At 39.3% G+C, this 22,354-nt stretch overlaps 1 protein-coding gene across 4 annotated transcripts in view; it reads right to left on the bottom strand.

The window, feature by feature from the left end:
• KCNT2 (potassium sodium-activated channel subfamily T member 2) overlaps positions 1 to 22,354 on the bottom strand; it is a 289,822-nt gene that overhangs the window by 177,857 nt on the left and 89,611 nt on the right. For all 4 annotated transcript variants that reach the window (XM_075067853.1, XM_075067855.1, XM_075067854.1 and 1 more), the window contains exons 7-9: positions 21,960 to 22,034; positions 21,430 to 21,513; positions 20,723 to 20,817 (exon numbers count right to left, since the gene is read on the bottom strand). In XM_075067853.1, the coding sequence (XP_074923954.1) occupies positions 20,723 to 20,817; positions 21,430 to 21,513; positions 21,960 to 22,034 (254 nt within the window). The remainder of the gene's footprint in view (positions 1 to 20,722; positions 20,818 to 21,429; positions 21,514 to 21,959; positions 22,035 to 22,354) is intronic.

Here is a 22,354-nt window from a genome sequence, read left to right as displayed (position 1 = left end):
AACTGGCAATTTGATTTCATGCCTGTTATTAAGTCTTCACTGTGCAAAATCAACCCACTTCTTGTACTTAAGTATTTACTGACTGAATACTAACTAGTTTAGTTTTCTCAATTGCTATGACTCAATCATTTGAACTGTTATGTATGTGTATATAAAACTGTGCACATATGCTGTAGAAATGTACAGCATAGCAAAATCTGAAATATTTTAGGCTCTGATTCCATAAAGTACTTAAGTACGTGCCTATCTTTAATTTTGTGTTTAAGTTCCATTGAGTTCAGAGGGACTTATGCTTAACTTTAACTGCATGTTTGTGCTTAGGTTTGCTGAACTGGGGTTTTACTGTACATGTAATTCTAGGCAATGAAAACATCTAGACGGGGAGGGTTGCGGGGGCTTTTGAATTGTTTTTTTTCCCCACGGTCGAGGGAATGAGGAGATACAGATATCTCTTAATCACATTATTGTCAACCGTCCTTGAAGGTTGGTACCTGTACATTTCATATACCAGCCTCTTGTTTCTTGATGTAGTGACTGGAAGAATCTTTATTTAAAAAGATTGCTTTCAGTGATTTATAAAAGAGGTCAGACTAGATGATCATAATGGTCCCTTCTGGGCTTGGAATATCTGAAAATGTTAACAATGCTAGAAGTGCACATTCACTGGTGCTGAGCTCACTCAGAAACATTTTGTACTACTTTTTTAGAATGACATGGCAGAACAAGTGGTTGAGTCCATAAATGTTGCTAAAGATGTACATTTAAATCCACAAGCAATGACCAGAAATAGCAGGGACCAATATACATTGCTACATGGGAACTTGACTCTTTATTTAACTTATCCAAGGCTTATTTGTTTATGTAACTTAGTCATGTAACAGCATCACCATTTTTATTTATGTATTTATCGTTAGCTGGCAGAGTATCATGGCAGTGTAGATGGCAGCCCACGGTCAGGAGAATGCTGTGGCTTCCCTTTTCCATCAAGTCATATTAAAATATAGAGAGATACACTGAGCTGGCACACAATGAATGCCTCATATCAGAGTGATCTGGGGTCTGTCATGATGTTGCAGCATTTCAGAGAAACCAGATGGAAGGACTGAAGCTTTGAGATGTTTCCACAAATCTGACAGGATGTCTAAAAGTATCACGCTGTTTGCTATTTTAAATATTTGCCTGAATAACCTTGTGTATGGAGATAATACATACCCCAAAAGTGTCTGCTATACAAATAACTGTAGCAACATTGAAGGCTATTTATTCATAACTTCATTCTGTGATATATAACAGGCTAAACCATCAATTCCACATTTAGAAACTGAGGAAGCATAAAAGTCTACATTTTAAAGGTCAGAGTCAACTCCTCTCTGTGATGGGACTAACTTCCATCACTTGTTAAATGAGGGGTTAAGGCACCTGTGACTGATTACCTTCTGATGTGAGGGGGAAGAGTTAAGTAAGGGTCATTAGGCACCTGAGCCTTATAAGGAAGCTAAGGGAACTTAGTAGGGGTGAGACTGCAATGGAGGCAGGATTCTTCTGTGGATGCAACTTCTCAGAGAGTTGCCTAGCTCAAGAGGGTCAAAAGAGTATAAGTGCTGCTGTATCCCTGGCCTGAAGTGTTTTGCATCATGTACAGGGTTTACAGTTTGGTTCAATAGCTCTCAGCACCCCCATTACACAAATTGTTCCAGCACTCCTGCAGAAGAATCAGAGGATGCAGGAAGAAACTAGAGGCCTGAGATCCAAAGGGAAACTGTTAAATACAAGCTGTGGAGAAGCAGCACAAGGGGGTTTAGGGATAGGAGGTGAACCAGGGAAACAGCATCATGTCCAACAAGCAGACCTAGTTACTTAATACAGAGTCCCTGGGCCAGAACCCAAGTAGAGGGTAGGTCTGGTTTCCCTACCAGCCTTGAGGAAGGTGTACAGAAGAAACATTGAACTCTCAGTGGGTTGAAGACTGACTACCCCTCTCCCGCACAAGAATGAGTTGAGCTATAGCCCAAGAGAGAGGCTAAAGACTCTTTTCTGTTGGGACATTTTGTGAACTTTCAAGTTGGACCTTTTTCTGACCCAGAAGGAGACAGAACTTCATGTGACTTGGCCACAGGGCTGAGTCATTGAAGACCTAGTCAGAAGCAGATGGTTGCAGCACTGGAGACAAGGGCCCTTGCAACATAACACAATGACACAAGAAGGAGCTTCAGGTGGTAAGTAAACAACCTGACACTGTTAATAAGGGGCTTTTTGTTGACAAAATCCCTGTTATACTGTAAGTAGCTTATAAATTTGTTATGGATCAGTCGGTGAAATATATTGTATGCTCATGGCTTTTGGGACAAAGGTGAGTTGTTACAATTTCAAGTCAAAATTGAGTTTTAATTAGTAAAGCAGCATTGGAATTAGTCATTCCCTACTAAACATGCCACTCTGTCTGTTGGTGTCTAAAATGATATTTTCAGGGAGAGCATCTGATATCAATTCTTTCTATTTGTTGCCAATACATAATCCAATGTGAAATTTAATGCCTTCATGTAATGAGTGATATGAAAAACACAGTAGCACTCATTGTGCACTCACTGCTGTTAAAGTTTCCTATGGCTGGTACCTGCAACCAACCCTGCCTTCTGTCTGTCCTGGCAAACCAAAAAATTAAACCAAAGATAATTTCATATTTTGGTATAATATTTTGCTATGTCCAGACTTTGATTGCAGTCCAGATCTATTTTTGTTCCCACATCTTATCTCACAGAATGTACTTCTGCTTGTCTCACTTTTGAGTGCAATCAATTCCTTCTGTACCTGAGTAGTGTTCTCTTCTCCCCCATTCCTACCCACTTGGATTCTCTTTCTTTCGCTGCTTGATGGACTACCAATTCTAGTTTTTACTAAATGCTCTCATACGACATCATATTATATATCATCAGCCTGATTTTTGCCCTTATTTACATCAGTGTAACTAAAATAACTTCAATAGTTACTCCTAATTTACCTTGTCTAAATTAGAACAGAATTGGGACCTATCAATGGCCTCCAGCCATGCTACCTTGTGCTGCAATCCTATGAGAGCTCATAAAGAAGGAATAGGTCAGTCCTTGGCAGTTCCTTGGAAGCCTTCAATCCTCACGCTGCAGGAAGTGGTGTTGATGATTTGGTGGTCTTACTGCTGAGTCAGTACTAAAATCCCCCCCACCCCAATGTTGTTGTAGGGATCAGTGGGGTACTCAGTGTGTCAGTTTTTTGATAAGCTTAACACTAAAGTCCTGAGTGTCTGTGGCTTTCCAAGTCTGCATAATTTTTTCAGCCAAACCAGATGTCCTGGCCCAATCTCAATTTGGGTAAATAAATTCCATCCACCAAAAACTGAAACTTCATTTGAATATAATACCAATTTCTACATCCTTTACTAAACTACTAGCTGAAATCAGGCATAACAGAAGCAGATGTTCCTCAAGATTTCATTTCTAAAGGCCCAAATAGGATGCCATATATGCTGACTTGGGAAACTGGGAAACATTCATCATCCTTTTCTTTAAAAAAACTGAAGTTAATAGTCTCCCTTCTGAGACTTTTCCCTGACACCTCGTTCACCATTCAGCAAATACCCAGACCCTTCTGATAGAGTTTGGATACTTTCCGTAGTAGGTGCCTACTCTTCTGCTCACCGGTGTGCACTTGCTTAGATTAAACAAAAAAAAAAACGGGACTCCTTAGATACTTACAATGCCATTCAAAGTCTCCTGCTCATACCTCAGAAAGCAAAGCGACTAAAGGCTGGATATCTGCTTACAGTCACAGTCCATGCTAGAAGGAGGTCTCAAGGAGGGAAAGCCTCTAGGATGAATTCTTGCTGACTAAGCTAAGAATTCTCGCTGGGGTGTGGGGATCCCTGGAATGCACACACAATTGCCACTCTGGAGAGGGCGCAGCATGTGTTCTGACTGGTGGAACACTACTTCAACCACCCTCCTTTTGAGATAGTTAGAACCACCACCCCTGCTAGCTGTAGTCAAACTGCAGTTCTGATCTACATTATGGAACATATCATAATTTCAGTTCTTAAAGCAGAATACTTTATTAATTTTAAATGAGCAGTTCTGCTTAGAAACTGATGTTTTGAAATAGCCCTGGGTAGAAGCATGGAGAAGATTCTTTGTATTGTCTCCCTCCCCCACTCATGGACACCTGCACAGGTCCAACCACTATCTATATTTTATATGCCCATATATATATTAGGGCTCTTGAGCGATTAAAAAAATAATTATGATTAATTGCATGATTAAGCAATAATAGAATACCATTTATGTAAACATTTTGGGATGTTTTCTACCTTTTCAAATATATTGATTTCAGTTACAAAACAGAATACAAAGTGTATAGTGCTCGTTTTATATTTTTGATTACAAGTATTTTCACTGTGAAAAAACAAAAATAGTATTTTTCAATTCACTTAATACCAGTATTTTAGTACAGTCTCTTTATTGTGAAAGTGTAACTTAAATATGTAGAATTATATTTAAAAAACTGCATTCAAAAATAAAACAAGGTAAAATTTTAGAACCTGCAAGTCCACTCAGTCCTACTTTTTGTTCAGCCAATCACTCACAGAATCAAGTTTGTTTACGTTTGCAGGAGATAATGCTGCCCACTTCTTGTTTACAATGTTACCTGAAAGTGAGAACAGGCACTCTCATGGTGCTGTTGTAGCTGGTGTCACAGGATGTTTACATGCCAAATGCACTACAGCAGTGGTTCTCAAACTTTTGTACTGGTGACCTCTTTCACATAGCAAGTCTGTGAGTGCAAACCCCTCCCATACATTAAAAGCACCTTTTTTATATATATTTAACACCATTATAAATGCTGGAGGCAAAACAGGGTTTGGGGTGGAAGCTGACAGCTCATGACCCCTCCATGTAATAACCTTGTGAGGGGGTCCTGACCCCCAGTTTGAGAACTCCTGCACTAAAGATTCCTATGTCCCTTCATGCTTCAGTTACTATTCCAGGGGACATGCATCCATGCTGATGATGGGTTCTGCTCGACAACAATCAACATAGTGCGGACTGATACATGCTTATTTTCATTACCTGAGTCAGATGCCACCAGCAGAAGGTTGATTTTCTTTTTTTGGTGGTTTGGGTACTGTCATTTCCGCATCAGAGTGTTGCTTTTTTAAGACTTCTGAAAGCATGCTCCACACCTCATCCTCTCAGATTTTGGAAGGCACTTCAGATTCTTAAACCTTTGGTCAAGTGGTATAGCTATTTTTAGAAATCTCACATTGGTACCTTCTTTGTGTTCTGTCAAATTTGTGGTGAAAGTGTTCTTAAAACGAACAACATGTGCTGGGTTGTCATCCAAGACTGTTCTAACATGAAATATATGGCAGAATGTAGATAAAACACTGCAGGGGATGTATAATTCTCCCCCAAGTAGTTCAGTCATAAATTTAATTAATGCATTGCTTTTTTTAATGAGTGTCATCAGCATGGAAGCATATTCTCTGGAATGGTGGCCAAAGCATGAAGGGGTATATGAATGTTAGCCTTGCAAATACCTTGCAATGACAGCTACAAAAGTGCCATGCAAATGCCTGTTCTCATTTTCTGGTGACATTGTAAATAAGAAGAGGGCAGCATTGTCTCCTGTAAATGTAAACAAACTTGTTTGTCTGAGCGATTGGCTGAACAAAAAGTAGGCCGGAGTGGACTTGTAGGCAATGAAGATTTACATTTTTTTTGTTTTTGAGTGCAATTATATAAAAAAAAAATCTACATTTGTAAATTGCACTTTCAAGACAGAGATTGCACTACAATACTTGTATGAGGTGAATTGAAAGGTATTATTTCTTTTGTTTATCATTTTTACAGTGTAAATAGTTGTAATAAAAATAATATACTTTTATTTCAGTTAAAACACAGAATACAATATATATATGAAAATGTAGAAAAGCCTCCAAAATCTTTAATAAATTTCAATTGATATACTATTGTTTAACAGCGTGATTAATTGTGATTAATTTTTTTAACCACAACTAATTTTTTTGTTATTCACGTGAGTTGATTGTGATTAATCAACAGACCTAATATATATATTGCAGTTCATGAGAGTCAATACACTGTTGTTTAGTACGTTCACTGAAATATGAAAGCCATTTTTGTATCACTGGACTGTTTGCTAAGTAGTTCTGTGGTTCTTGATTGAGGATGCTGATTGAGAAGTAGTCTCTTGATCTTACTTTTCCTTTGGTGGTGGTTGAACACACTGAATATAAACAGTTTATTGGACAGGAGCCAGGGAGGCTGATAAAAGTTAGTTACGTAGCTGAGATTAATGTGATTGGTTACATCCACTGCTGGACAAAAAGACTTGATAAATGTTATGTCAGAAGTTATTGAAATCTAGTGCTGTCACTTCACTCATTCTGACTGCTGACTGTCTCATGCCCTCTTATCAGACACAAAGCACAACTTCCATTTAGAACGGGATACAGGGAAACTATTCCACCGAATAGTAATCACTATACATCTTAAGAACAGAAGCTAGGAGTTTCAGAGGCTCTCACGAGCCCAGCTCCCATAGAATCAAACTCCCATTATTCAGAGTTAATCAGAAATGGCAGTAGAAAGATCCCACTAGTCTAACACTTATGGATCTGCCATTGTGTGTAACTGTAGGAGAAACCATTTAGCTGGCCTTGAAGATAGGGATATATATTGCAGTAGTAGTATAGCAAGAAGTTCAGTGACAGATGAAATAGAGGGTACAAGAAGCTAATTTTGGCATTAGTTTTCTATCTAGAAACCAAACCCACCACCCAATACAGAAGAACCACCACCTGATAAAGGTCCAACATGACTTTTAAGTGTGAGCATATAGGCCAAATCTTATTTCAGGTTTAAAAAAAACAAGTACAATTTTTTACCCTCTGATGCCATTAATATCCTCTTCATTCAGTGGCCCAAATTTTGGGTGTGTGTATATATTCCAAATGTATCTGAATTGTATGTATTCAAGAGAAGTAATACGGTTAGATGAGTTGGGGAGGGAGGTATTCAAATTTCTGAATTTCTATTCAAATCTATATTGCCTAATTTCGTTGCCTGACTCAAAATGTATCTGAAATTCAGCTTGGTGCTATTGATTTCCTAACTAGCAGGTGGCTTGCTACCTATACTAAAACATCAACAAAGCCTTGATTGTCACCTGAAGAGATCATGCATAACAGAAAGCGCCTATTCAGCTCCCAGTTTGAATCAAAAAGAAACTCCTCTACCAAACTGTCTTAGTTAATTCAGTATTTCTCTTAATTTCAAGACAGTGGACAATTGTTTATTGTTAATCTCATATTGACTCTATAAAGTAAAGAGATGCTGTAAACTACAGCTTCCAGAGCCATTGTTTAGGTTTTCTATTTGTATTTCAGTGTTAGGGTAGTCATAGATGACTGCCACAATAGATATTAGTTAAAAGTACTTTTGATTTATATACTGTAAATCTGTATAAGCCTGAGCCACAGCCCACTGAAGTAGTTACCATTGACTTCATTTGCCTCTGAATCCAGCTATGTCAAAAGCAGAAACAAAAAATTCCCCATAGGGGGCATTAACAAAGATTTTTGACTACTGTTGTCAGATCTTAGAAATAACCGCATGGAAACCTCTAAAGAGAGTAAGAAAGGAAATATTATGCACCACCAAATTAATAACTGAAATTACACGACATCAGCCTATAATTATGTAAGTTTCTATGGAAACCATGTTTGGTAGGTACCCTATCTGATTTGCTTTCCATACCTTCCGCTTCCTGACTTTACTGCACAGTAGAATATGCGTTTCCTGCATTACTCTTTAAATGGCTTGAACTGACAAGACATATAAATATGTAAATATTTAAAATGTAAAATTATACCACATCATACAAAAGAAAAGCATTCAGAACAAAAGGAATGGCATTACACGCATTAAAATCTTGCTAGTCTATCAAATTGAAATGGTACGGGGTTAACACAAGAACTAACCTAGTTTCTGTACTAAATTTACAAGCTGCTACATTGAATAGCTATTGAAGTCATTGAGACTACTGATGTGAGCAAGTTCACATAAAAATTAATAAGTGTTGCACAATCTAGCCCTAAGTTTCTAATACACTAATTATGTGCATGTTCCAGTAATTCCTATTAAGACAAAACTCCCATTGAAATCACTGGGAGTTTTGCCTGCATATAGTCCAGATTGTAAACTCTTTGGGGCAGTGATGGACTTCCTAGTCTCTGTACAGTTTTTAGTACAAGGGGCCCACAATCTTCACACTGTGTTTGAGTGCTATTATAATAAAATAACTAGTAGGATCACCCAGTATTTTTCAAGGAGAGATCATAGAGAAGTTAATGAAAGAATGTTGGTGTTGTTTGTTGATGAGGTCGCAATACAATGGACTATATGTCTACTAGAAAAATATATATCCTATTCTAGTTGTGAATTGTATTACTGTTCAGTATGATAGTTTATCTGGAAACCTCGTATTAGCAGTATACGTGTTTATTGGTGAGATATATTAGTCTTGCTGAGGTAGATTATGCAATCTAAGTGATTATGAAGAAATGGATGTGCATATTGTGAATGGTTCCATGTTAGAACTGAAAGGGAGTTTACCGTGGAACTGCATAGTCTGTCCGTACATTTGTTGTTTTAATTTTTTTCTTCATTGCACTAAAAACATATACTTAAGTAACCTACACTCTATTTTTCCCCCTGGGGAATACCAATAGAACTAGTCTGCAGGTTCAGTGCAATATATGGTCATGGCTTTATATTTTGTCCTTTTTACTTTTTCTATAAAGCAATTTAAGCAAGGAGAAGCAATTTAGGAAATTTCCACATGTTAAATCTCTTTCATTCACAGGGAATGTATAACTTCAAATTATGTAATGAATTTGGCAAACTGACCTGCAACATTTAATATCAAAATGAATTGTTATCCTAAAATAAAATACATTTGATGCAATATTGTAAATTAAGACCAGATTACACATGATCTGTTTTTTAAATGTAATTCAAATCTTAAAATATATACAGCCAACAAATGGGAATCTACCAGAAACTGGATAACAGCATTAAAGTACATATTTCCAGGACTTGTGCAAAAGTTTCTGGTTGATAACACTTTCTACTTCCACTTTGTGGGTTTCATCCAGAACCTCAAAATACAAATAAAAACCTGCATCTGGCAGTAAAATGGCTGGAAATGTCAGAGCTGGATCATGCCTAACTATCAAACTGTTCAGCTCTGTTACAACAGTGTTCATTTTAAGTTGCAACATTCTAAAAAATGCAGAATGAGATGATAGGAGTAGGGGGACTAGAGAAACTAAAGCACAAGGAAAACATCAGGACTCTAATGATGCCATTAATCATTATATTAAAATAGTTTGTCTCCAGTAAACAGTACTCATTCTTTCAAGCTGTCCTTTCTTAAAGGGCTCTTCATCTAGTGTCTAGATCAGTAGGGTCCAAGACGGTTTGCAGCTGAGAATACCAAGCAGAGGGAGGAGCTTCCCTGCAGCCTGCACTTAGGCACCAATCTCCTTGAGGGGCTGAGGTTCAGAACACACCCCTCCACTGGGCATCTCTTAGCTTAGGCAGGGAGCTGTCTAGCGTGATAGCTTTTGTGAACCCCATTCTGAGGCACCTATCTCTCCCCATTTATTGTATAGAGAGCATTGCTACTGAACTCAGGCTTTGTGAATCCCAATAGTTTTTCTAGGCTCCTAAAAGTTAGGCATGGTGAGGCTGAGCATCACCATGCCTCAGTTCCTTTGTAAATCTAGCTCTTACTGTTCAACCCAACAGTCTCTTTGGATACAAAACTCTCAAAAGAGTAGGTTGCAGGACTGGGCCCTTAACACTGAGTGCACTATGTGACAAAATAGTAACGTCATGGATGAACTAAAGGCCCAGATCCTCAAAGGCATGTAGATACTGCACTCCCATTTAAATCAACACCTAAATACTGTTAAGAATCTGGGCCTAGATGATTATCCAGAGCCAAAGAGCATGTCTTATCCTATGTCTCATAATTGACCACACTTATCCTAGTGTCATACCACATTTGTCTAGATCAGGGGTAGGCAACCTATGGCAAGGGTGCTGAAGGCGGCACACAAGCTGATTTTCAGTGGCACTCACACTGCCCGGGTCCTGGCCACCGGTCCAAGGGGCTCTGCATTTTAATTTAATTTTAAATGACACTTCTTAAACATTCTGAAACCTTATTTACTTTACATATAACAATAGTTTAGTTATATATTATAGACTTATAGAAAGAGACCTTCTAAAAATGTTAAAATATATTACCGGCATGCAAAACCTTAAATTAGTGTCAATAAATGAAGACTCGGCACAGCACTTCTGAAAGGTTGCCGACCCCTGGTCTAGATCTTCAGCTGGGATAAACCTGAGTGTGTCTGTCTCCAGTAGAAATATATTGATTTACTCCAGCTAAGAATCTTGCCTACAGATTTTATATGCAGTTGTTTGTTTGTTGTTGGACCTCTTTTAAAAGAAAAAAAAAAGGAACATGATGTCTGGTGTACTGTATTATGCAGCTCAGTATTTGGAAGCATCCTGATTATCTGACATTAAGGGACTGGGAATCTTATTGACAATGAACTTTGGGTCAGGCCTGAGTTACTGGACCATTTCTATGGCAAAGTTTGTGCAAGCTTCTTACAGCCCTAAGCATAAAACGTTGACTCCTCTGCTTTGGCAACAGACTGTCAACCTTCTTGTTATATGCTCATAGCTCTTTTTATGATTACTAGCACTGAAAAACAATAAGTGTTTTATTGATTCAGTGCTGCGGATGGATGGTGACTCTGACTGTCCACACAGCTTGTTAAATAAGTCACTTGTGAATATTTCATTTGCTAAATGAGCTCTACCCTTCCATGGGTAAATGATTCACAACAACCTTTGTAAGTACTTTAACTTATGCTATATTCTCTCAGTCTATCACAGAACATTCTGTCTGATAAGGACACTTGTTTTAGTAAAAATATTTTTTGTTTCACCTAATATTGTTCTTGGGAAGACAACTGATGTGCCTAAAGAAACTTACTGGAGAGTTTGTACTGCCTTAGAAGTAAGAAGAAATTCTCTTGAATAAAGAGAAATTCTTTGATGTTTGTTCTATATGTGGCAGTACTACTGGTTAAGCAAATTTGAATTTATCAAGTGTGTATTTGCCAAGCACAAAGAGTTCTACTGAAATTATATTCAGGGTGATTGTTTCACAACAACATACACGAGGTACTAGGCATCTATAGAAATATGTCCCTGAGCTAGAAATCTATATTACAGAGAGTAGTCTGAAAATTAGTTCTCTACAAATGCTATTGTGGGATTCTATGTCTATTCTTATTGACTCTTAAATCAAATATATTCAAAAGATGACTTTTCTAACTACCTGCCCTGCATGTTCAGTCTGGGATCTGAGGCATAACTACCGATATTAACTGATAGTTTTGCTCATGATGAATGAGGTAGAATACAGTTCATATATATTGTCTATAGTCAGTGGTGTGGGAACACTTTGAATAGTAGGGGTGCTGAAAGCCAGTCCCCTTACCCCTGCCTGTTTTCTCCTCCATATGTACACACACAAGCTGGGACCCAGGGGCTGCTAGCAGTAGTAAAAACTCGATTGTTCTGAAAATCAGCAGATATGACAGATACACACAGGTAGCAGACTCTTTTTATATATTTAGTGTTTGATCCTAACTTTGAAGTGTAATTCTACTTTGAAAAAAACACCTTACAGTTGTCATTGTCAGGTTTGGTATTTATTGCCTCTCAAACTCTGATTCCACATGTTTTTTTAGGATAGATTGTGCCTTTTGGATACAGTCCAGAGTACGGATGGTGCAGTGCTGTTCCATCCACATAAGAGGTATTGGGACCTGTGGGACCCCAAAATCCTTGGCATGTAGCGGAAGCAAGCCCACATCTACAGCCTTTAGGGGTGTAGCATGCTCCATTGTGTAGCAGTCCTGCTCCATGCACCAGAGTGGGAAAGGAAGGGCCACGGCCTTACACCTTCACAGCTCTATTTGAGGCACCGTGCACCCAAGGGGGACAAGGGAATGAGCAGTCCCTGCACTTCCCAGAGACGCTGACTCAGTGCTCGGCCTTTAGTGGGCTGTATGCAGTGTGTGGGGGAAGGAGCAGTGTGTGGCAGGGAAGCTCCTCATGCCTTCCCCCTCACCCATATTGCACACATGTAAGAGGCAGCAGTGTACCTAGCCCCCTATATGTGAAACTAACTGCAAGCGCTGCACACCTCAGACTAGGTTCTGAGAGTGAAACTGGCTACCTGCTTTACCTCACACAACAAGCTGCAACAAATGCTCTGAAAGAAAATTATATCCTCAGTGATGCTTTGGAAACACTGATTTCAACAGGTTTGCATTGATAAAACTGTTTGGAACTTAGTAAACAGTTCTTCAAAAACTCAAGCTCACTCCTCCTTACGTGTGTAGATTCTGCAGAGCTAACAGGAGTAAAACACAGAAAACACTTACTTTTAGAGAATACAAAAATGTATATGATTGTTATAGAGTCATAGATTTCAAGGCCAGGTTATAGAACCATAGATTTCATGTAGTCCGACCTCTTGTTTCCCAACAGACCATAGAACTTCCCCAAAATAATTCCTAGAGTATCTTTTAGAAAAAACATCCAGTCTTGATTTAAAAATTCTCAGTGATGGAGAATCCATTGTGACCCTTGGTAAATTATCTCACTAGTTAATTACTCATTGTCATAAATGTATTCTTTATTTCCAGTCTGAATTTATCTAGCTTCAATTTCCAGACATTGGATCGTGTTTCACCTTTCTCTGCTAGACTGAAGAGTTCATTATTAAATATTTGTTCACCATGTAGATACTTACAGACTGTAATCAAGTCATCCCTTAACCTTCTCTCTATTAAAGTAAATAGATTGACCTCTTCAAATCTATCCTATAAGGCATGTTTTCTAATTCTTTAATCATTTTCATGGCTCTTCTCTGAACCCTCTTTACTTTATTAACTGTGTTCTTGAATTGTGAACATCAGAACTGGATACAGTATTCCAGCAGTGGTTGCTCCAGTGCCAAATACAGAGGTAAAATAACCTCTCTGCTCTTACTTAAGATTCCACTGTATGCATCCCAGGATCAGGTTCGGTCTTTTTGCCGCAGTATCCCACTGGGAGCTCATGTTATGCTGATTATACACCATGACCTCAAAGTCTTTTTCAGGATCACTGCTTCCCAATATAGATTCCCCTCATACTGTAAGTATGATCTATGTTCTTGGTTCCTAGATGTACATATTTACATTTAGCGTATTAAAAGACATTGTTTGCTCAGTCCCAGTTTATCAAGTGATCCAGATCACTCTGAATCAGTCACTTATCTCTTCATTATTCATCTCCCCCAATTTTTGTGTCTTATGCAAACTTTATCAGTGATGATTTTATGTTTTATTTCAGATCATTGATAAAAATGTTAAATAGCATATGACCAAGAACTTATCCCTGTGGCACCCTACTGGAGAAATGCCCACTCAATGAAAATCCCCAATTTACACTTACATTTTGAGACCTATCAGTTAGCCAGCTTTTAATCTATATAATGAGTTTCATTTTAATTGTGTATCCTTCCAGTTTTTAAATAAAATGTCTTGTGGTACCAGTCAAATGACTTAAAGAAGTCTAAGTGTATGTGTCAATACTATTACCTCTATCAACCAAATCTGTAACTTCATAAAAAAAAAATCAAGTTAGTTTGACAAGATCTATTTTCCAGAAACTTATGCTGATTTGCATTAATTACATTCTTTTCCTTTAATTCTTTTTGTTAGCTGAATCCTGTATCAGCTGTTCTATTATTTTGCCTGGGACTGATGTCAGGCTGACAGGCCTATAAGTACCCAGGACATTCTGTTTACCTTCTTTTAAGAAATTGGCACAATAGTTGCTTTCTTCCAGACATCTGGAAATTCTTCAGTGCTTATTGAAAATCAGTGTTAATGGTTTGATGAGCTCTTCAACATGCATCCAAGAGTTTTGAAAGAGCTGACTATTTGGACCTGTTGATTTTAAAAAGGTCTACTTTCAGCCTTCACTTCCCCTCTAAACAAGGTTAGTTTTTTAAACACTATGCCCTTCTTCCTTGATGGTGGGTGTTCAAAGGAACACATCTGTTAAGAATAAAGGGGTTTTTACACAGTCAGGTCTTTGAATTGATCTGTATTTTGGTTGAAATTCACTTGCGTAAGGGACAAGCATAAGACCCACTGAAAATCCTAAATGGGAGTTAGGCTGGACTCTGTGTTTCCAGTGAATCAGCCTGATGAGCTGAGCCAGCATGAATGGAACAATCAGCACCCAGTACAGGTCTGAAGGAAGTTATATCCCTTTGGGAGCAAGGTGCGAGATGGGAAGGAATTGTACTTTTCTGAGCTCCAGTTATGTCTGAAGGCTCCCCCTTGAATGGTGCAGTCCTGGGAAGGAATCACTACATGCCTCCTTTAATGAAGGGCTTTAAGCAGAGGTCTAGATCGGGGTAGGCAACACGCGAGATGAATTTCAGTGGCACTCAGACTGCCTGGGTCCTGGCACCAGTACGGGAAGCTCTGCATTTTAATTTAATTTTAAATGAAGCTTCTTAAACATTTTAAAAACCTTTATTTACTTTACATACAGCAATAGTTTAATTGTATATTATAGACTTATAGAAAGAGACCTTCTAAAAACATTAAAATGTATTACTGGCATGCGAAACCTTAAATTAGAGTGAATAAATGAAGACTCGACACACCACTTCTGAAAGGTTGCTGACCCCTGGTCTAGACATATGTTGGAAAAGTAATAGGGCAAAACACACAATGTCCAATAAGTAATTGGAATGTATTGGGCACAATTTCTTGTGTAATTGGGTGGACGAAGAAACCAAGGAATATTTGTAGTAATATTTGACTTGATTCTGACTAACAGGGAGGAATTGTTCATGAATCTGAAGATGGAAGTCAACTTGGGTGAAATAAGAGATTTAATTTTTCTAAGGAAAGGAAGGAATGAAAGCAGCAGAATAAAGACAATGGGCTTAAAAAAAAAAAAGATCAAACTTCAGCAAACTCAGAAATGGGTAGGTAGTGCCCTATGAGGGGAAAACATCTAACAGGAAAAAAGTTCAGGAGAGCTAGTAGCTCCTCGGATAATATTTAAAGGCACAAAAGCAAACTATGCTGATGTGGAGGAAAGATGGGAAGAATAAGAAGAGGCAAAAATGGTTGCACAAGGAGCTCTTTAGTGACCTGACTATCAAAAAGGAACACTATAAAAGGTTGAAAATGGTCAAATTAATGAGGATGAGTACAAAAGAATAGCTTGGCATGCAGGAATAAAATCAGAAGGCTAAGGTACAAAAAAGGCAGTAAGGAGAGGTTCTACAAACATATCAGGAACAAAAGAAACAAGAAGGAAAGTATAGGTTCACTACACATCTACCCCGCTATAACATAACTTGCTATAACACGCATTTGCATACAGCACGGTACCAGCAGCGCTCTGGTGGCACTTTAAAGGATCCAGGGCTCTGGCTGCTGTGGGGAGGCCCGAGTGCTTTTTAAATCACCACCGGAGTCCTGCCACTGCTACCCACGGGCTGCAGCAGTGAGGCTCCGCCAGCGATTTAAAGGCCCTTTAAATCACCTCCGTGGTTGGAGCCCCGGGCTCTTTAAATCACCACTGCAGCCCTGCCACCTCTACCCTGATACAATGGTGTTTCACCTATAACGCAGTAGGGATGTTTGGCTCCCCACAACCACGTTATATAGGGGTAGAGATGTACTTAGAGGGGAAGGAGAGCTAATACCAGATACCAAAAAGGCTCAGGCGCTTGATGCTTATATTGCTTCAATCTTAATAAAAAGATCAATTATGACCAGCTGCGTAACTCAAATAATATTAACAAGGTGGAAGAAACAAGAGAAAATAGGGAAATAACAGATTAAAGAATATTTAGATGAATTATATGTATTCTAATAATCAGGGCCTGATGAAATTCACCCTAGGCTTAAAAAACTAATTGAAATCTAAGAATCTTGAAACCATTTGAGTTATGTTTGAGAACTTATGGAAGATGAGTAAGATCCTAGAGGGCTAAGAAGGGCAAACATTCTGAGAAACAAAGGACTCAGGGAATTAGATCAGTCAATCTAACTTCAATACCTGGAAGGATACTGGAACAGTTTTATTAAAAATCAGTGTGTAAGCACCTAGAGGATAATAGAGTTATAATAGTCAACATAAGGGGTGGGGGGAGATGAGGAATATGTTTATAACATTTCCAGATGATGCCACATAGGGTGAAGTTGCAAGCATTTTGGAAGACAGGATTAGAATTTAAAATGATCTTGATAAATTGGAGAAATGGTCTGAAATCAGCAACATGAAGTTCAATAAAGACAAGTACAAAGCACTATATGGTTTGGAGGGAAAATCAAATGCACAACAAAATGGAGAATAAAGGGTTAGACAGTAGCACTGGAAGTTATAGTGGACCACAAATGGCATATGAACCAAAAACGTGATGCAGTTTTGAAAAAGGCTAATATCAGTCTGGGGTGTGTTAACAGGAGTGCCATATGCAAGTTGCGGGAGATAATTGTTCTTCTCCACTCAGCACTGGTGAGGCCTCGCCTGGAGTACTACGTCCAGGTGTTGGTGCCACATTCAAAGACAAACATGGAGAAATGAGAGTTTAGCAGAGAGCAACAATAAATGATAAGCGTTTGAAAAACATAAGCGATGAGGAAGCTAAAAAAACTGGGCATGTTTAGTCTTGAGGAAAGAAGATGGGGTGGGACCTGACAAGTCCTCAAATATATTAAGAGCTGTTATAAAAAAGATGGGGATCAATTGTTCTACGAGTCTGCTAAAGGTAGGCCAAAGAAGAATTGGTTTAATCTGCAGCAAAGCAGATTTAGTTTAGATATTGGGGGGGGGGGGACCTTTCTAACTGTAAGGCTACGTAAGTATTGGAATAGATTTTACCAAAACAGATTGTGGAACCCCAGTCATTAGGTTTTTAAGAACAGGTTAGACAAATATCTGTCAAGGATAATCTAGGTTTACATAGTCCTGCCTCACTGCAGGGGGCTGAACTTGGAAGACCTCTTAAGGTCCCTTCCAGCTCTACATATGAGGCTGGGGAGGGGTGGGGGGACTGCCACACCCCCTGGCTTGAAGTGGCTTCCATCATACACAGGGTTTACAGTTTGATTCAATGGCTCTAAGCACTCCCACCAGGAAATTTTTCCATCCTCTTGGCCCTTCATTCCTATGATTCTATGAATGTAATCCATAAATGTATTAAGCATAAAATATGGTTTCAACCTCACATTTTTCTCAACCAGTAAATTAATATATCAATACTTATAAATCAGTTATAAGCAAAAGTTTGACTTCCCAGAAATTGTAATGGTTATCAGGGTGTCAACTGAAGCTATTTTGTTATTTCATCTTCAGAGTAAAGTAAGAAAAAACCTCAAACCATATTTACCATAATTATTATATCTTGTTAGGATTTATTTATCCTCATGCATCTTCTAAATAAGCCTGGCTTCTAATACACTGCATTGTAAAGGCAAGTGACTCGGCTTTCAGAAGTGCTGAACATCCACAATTCCCACTGAAGTAAATGGGAACTACAAGTGTTTAGTACCTATAAATCTGCAGGTACGAAGGGCTGTATTGTAATTAACCCTGTAACTCATTTAAGGGGGAGCTATTTGGTTCATTCTTCCTGTTCCATCCAAGGGACTGGTGGGGAGTAATCTGTGCCCACAGAAGGGTTCTGTGTTGGCTCTGGTATATGGCTGAGTACACTTGGGGACAGAGCCGCTTTTGCCACTGCCTGTTTCTGTGTGGGATGTGAAACGGCAGCCTGGAGGCAGCTTCTCTTTTCTGCTTTTGCACACTCTCCAACAAAGAGTTTGGCTCACAATGGGGCATTTTTCTCCCCTCTTGTTTTGCAGCTGGGCCTGTGTTTGAGCCATAAATAAGGGCAGCTACTAAAAGGCACTGGGCTTTAATTCACAAAGGATACAACGTAACTGAAGACCTTACTCCAGAGATGAGTCTGGCATGCTGTCCATGGTGTGTTTGAATATTTCAGTAGTTATTACAATGCTGCTCTACACTGTAAATTCATATATGAATGGCTGCCCAAAAGAAATAAATCTAAATACTGTATGTTCAAATAAATAATATAAACAATTTCCTGGTCAACACAAGACTCATCTTAGGCAAATGATGTCAACAAATACTACAAGTCACTGCCAAAGTGCTTCATTTAGCAATTGTTATTGGGTGTTTTTCATTTTTATTTACCTTCTTTTTCTGTCTAGCAGGGTCAACACTAGGTCAGCATATAATGAGTCTATATCTGCAACTGTTGAAACCAGACACAATTACTGTAGGTCAGCTTGCCATTTTCTACATGTTTTACTGTTGCGACCAAAATATCTGGACCTGAACACAGTGGTCCATTTCAAATGGAGCTCATATATTTGTTCAACTAGGGACACTGCAAGTTCTCAGGAAACTGCTTTATTTCCAGAAAGAGCTTGTTTCACTGTGAAGTGGATGCATACTTTGTATTTTGTCTAGCATTTGAGTGAAATGTTGGACAGTAACAAATGTTAAAGCACAGCTTGCTCCAGAGTCTTTTATATTGTACTTTAACTGTGGCTAAAGATGCAATATTGGCTGTCCCGATATTACAGTGACAGCATTATGTATAGGCCCTACCAAATTCACAGTCCATTCTGGTCAATTTCACGGCCAGAGGGTTTTTAAATTGGTCAAGTTCATTATTTCAGATGTTTATATTTGAAATTTCACAGTATCACCACAGTATCACCACAGTAATGGGATGGTGGGGGGTTGCAAAGTTGTTGGGGGGGGTTGTCCCAGATTGTCACCCTCACTTCTGTACTGCCTAGGCAGCAGCCTCTGAACTTCCTGCAGTTGGAGGTGGAGGTGAGTAGGATCTCCCCCATGCTACTAGGAGTGCCTCAGCCTGGGGCTGCTAGTCCAGGCCAGTGACAGGTTAAGGCAGGGGCCTCTGGCCAATCTTGGGGTCCACTTGAAAAATGGGTGCTCCAGTCTCAGAAGGAGCTATAGGGTGGAAAAACAGTGGAGGGTTCCCTTAGCTCTGGTTGGAGCGGAGGGAGGCCCCAAGACCAGTCTGCCCCAGCTGCAGCCACTGGGAGCAGAAGCCAGGAGTTCGGCGCCCAGAGCTGCACCAGGAACTGCAGGGGTTGGGGTGAGAGGGGACGGAGGCCCACAGCCCAGCTCCCAGACTGCTCGTGCTACCTCTGGAGGTGGATCTGATCTCCCCACTGAGAGCAGTCATGCAGAGGAAGGACAAGTCCTATCCCTCCCCAGTGTGGCTGGACTAGCAGTTAGGACTCAGAACCCCAGACTCCCAGCAGCTGAGGAGATCAGATTTCATGGGGGAGGGCTGATTTTTGGTAGGGCCCTAATTTTGTATGGTCTGGGTCAAATGGTGCAGTCCTTACTCAGCCAAAAAATCCCACGTGAGTTGAATGGGAAATTTTGGCTTGAACAAGAATTCTGGCTGAAAAAGGACTGCAGGATCTGGCCTTATGCAATAATGTAAGTGAAGGGAGTAAAAATAGAAATATCCCTTGAGCCACAAGAGAGCACAAATTCTTCTGATTAAAGAACAGACATTAGTGGCAGAACTAAATGAGGCCATGTGTTACTCTATCCTGACCAAAGGGTGAAAGTCATATAGCAATGGCTAACAGAAGGATTAGGTTGGAGAAATAAAGCAGGAGAAAATCAAATCAGTGTCTCCAGAATGACAGACTGAGCTTTATCAATGCAATGACACCACAGGCACTCTGGCTAGCGCAGTAAATAATGATAGAACTATAGTTGCTCTGCACAGGGTCCTCTCTATTTACTGCCCCTTCTCTACCACCTCCTAACAACCTGAGAAATAAGGGCTTGACAGGGAGCTCTGCTGTTGGAAAGGAGGCAGTATACTTAGGTAGGCCATAGGTGTATAGTTCTATCTTACTGCAGGTGCTATTCCAACCCATGAGCTGAACTGTTATCAGTTTCTCTGGACTTCCTTTGATGGGAGTATTGAGCCATTGGAGTTGTCAAAGCATTGATACTGTGGACCCTTCCCTCACCTGTCTCACCGGTCTAATGAGGGCTAGAATGGAGAGCATCTTAACAGAGCACAGGGACACAGAAGCCCCACTAGGTGCCACTCCAGCCACAACTTTTCCCTTTTATAGCCCCACAGTAGGGCTCAAGTTGTTTGGTGAGCTGTGCAGGGGGGCCAATGTACTTGAGTAACTTTCTCCCTGAGATCAAAAGTAGTGCTCTATATTTTTTCTACTGACGTTTTTACAGAAGTCTAATTTTCATAAGACTTAGAATAACTCTAGATGCCTTTTCACCCAACCCCACTACACCAACAGTGCCTTGGAGCCACCTGTTAATTAAAACCTCGCATGGGAACAACATTATCTCTTAACAAACAATATTCCGCTATACCTGTTTTAGTACGATGTGCTTAAATTAGAAAATGTAATACATAGTAATAAACATCTGCTACTTACCAGGTGAAGATAAGACACAGCAATGTGGATATTAAAATAAGAACTTGGTTAAACATTGCAGACTGTGTACGTTGAATGGCTCTATGGAGATCATTCTATATTAATAGAAAAAGCAGGTTGGTTATGTTTTTTTAAATAATGCATCTGCTGATCCTATACAATAGTTCCATGATATTTTGATAAGATACAATGGCCCAACCGCACTTAAAATTTGCTGAGCACAGTGGGTGGTGCAAGGGAGTCAGTTGTTCCCTGATTTCCGTGACTGCATCTTTGACTACCCTGGCATAGTTTAGAGCATCCTGGAGTCTGTGCTAAATTTAATCAGCTGGCCCAAATAGTTCTGTATGCCAGTCAGGAGTAACTGGAGCATAGCAGATCTTTAGACTCCTGGTGTAGAGACTACATGTGAGTGGCATAAGAGTTAGCCATGCTGGGAACTTTCCTTGTTGGAAGTCAGTGATGTGCCAGTTTCCACCAACTGATGAAACCATTGGAAAATATTTCCAAATTTGATATGAAATGGTGATACAGCAAAATGTAGAAGCATTTCCATGATTGAATAGTGAAAGTGATTAATCCCATGATAAATATGTCCAGTGCAGTCCCCTGACCAGAAAGCAACAGGCTCGCTGAAGTCAGCAGATTCAGAAATGGATATTTTTTTAAAAAGTTATTCTTGCCTCACTATTTTTGGTCATACTTACAATCATGTTCTCCAATGCATGTTTGGCAAGCCAGCAATTTAAAAATACTGGAATAAATAGGTTTCTTAGTGCAGGCCAGAAAATCTGAGGAAGGGGAAATAAACACAAATACATCTTAACAGCTTTTCTGTCCAAGAAACTACATCCAATACAGTGTTTATGAAATTGTGTATTCCTGATGTAAAAACTGGTAACTATATTATTCCTTTCTGTATAATATATATGATACCCAAACACATGTGACTGAGATAGGTAGTTTATGGTGTAGATAACATTTTACCACGAAAGTTTTCTCTGCTTTTACATCTAACTGGTTTATCTTGCTCATTGCACTGTTGGCTGGGTGACTTTTTTTTAAATACATTTTTTTTTTCAAGAAGAAAAACATAGTTTGCTAAATTAGCATCTCTAATAGGGCCTGCTCATCACTCATACAGGTCAATAGAGACTTCCACTCGCTTTAGTGTATGTTGGAGCAGACCCATAATCCCACCCAGGAATGGACACTGACACTTAATTCAGATACTTACTGTAATGATAAAGGGGACAGCGTTAATTATTTCCAGGAGGAAGGGTATTCGTAAAACTTGTTCCCAGATGTTTCCCTTTTTAAAACAACAAAAATATATCAAATTTCAGAAATAGACTTTCACTGAGTTGCACTGTAGAGACCATTCACCCCAAACAATGTACATACATGCAACAATCTGAAAAGACCAAGTGCCTAATCCTGTGGTCCTCACATAGGTAAGGCTTCCATTGATGTGATTGGGAGTCTTGCCTGAGAGAGGATTGCAGGATTTGGCACTAGTGTTCCTACTGGTGGGTGGGTGGGAGGTAAACAATAGATTAGGTAAATGAGAGAACATAACATCTTGCTGTTTATATATCAGGGAAGTTAAAATAGGGGCCAGCAGCAGAGGAA

Source organism: Chelonoidis abingdonii, chromosome 7 (assembly GCF_003597395.2).
Source record: "Chelonoidis abingdonii isolate Lonesome George chromosome 7, CheloAbing_2.0, whole genome shotgun sequence".
Classification (NCBI taxonomy): Eukaryota; Metazoa; Chordata; order Testudines; family Testudinidae; genus Chelonoidis; species Chelonoidis abingdonii.
The sequence above is the reverse complement of the archived record's forward strand: the minus strand, read 5'-3'. Positions and strand labels throughout refer to the sequence as shown.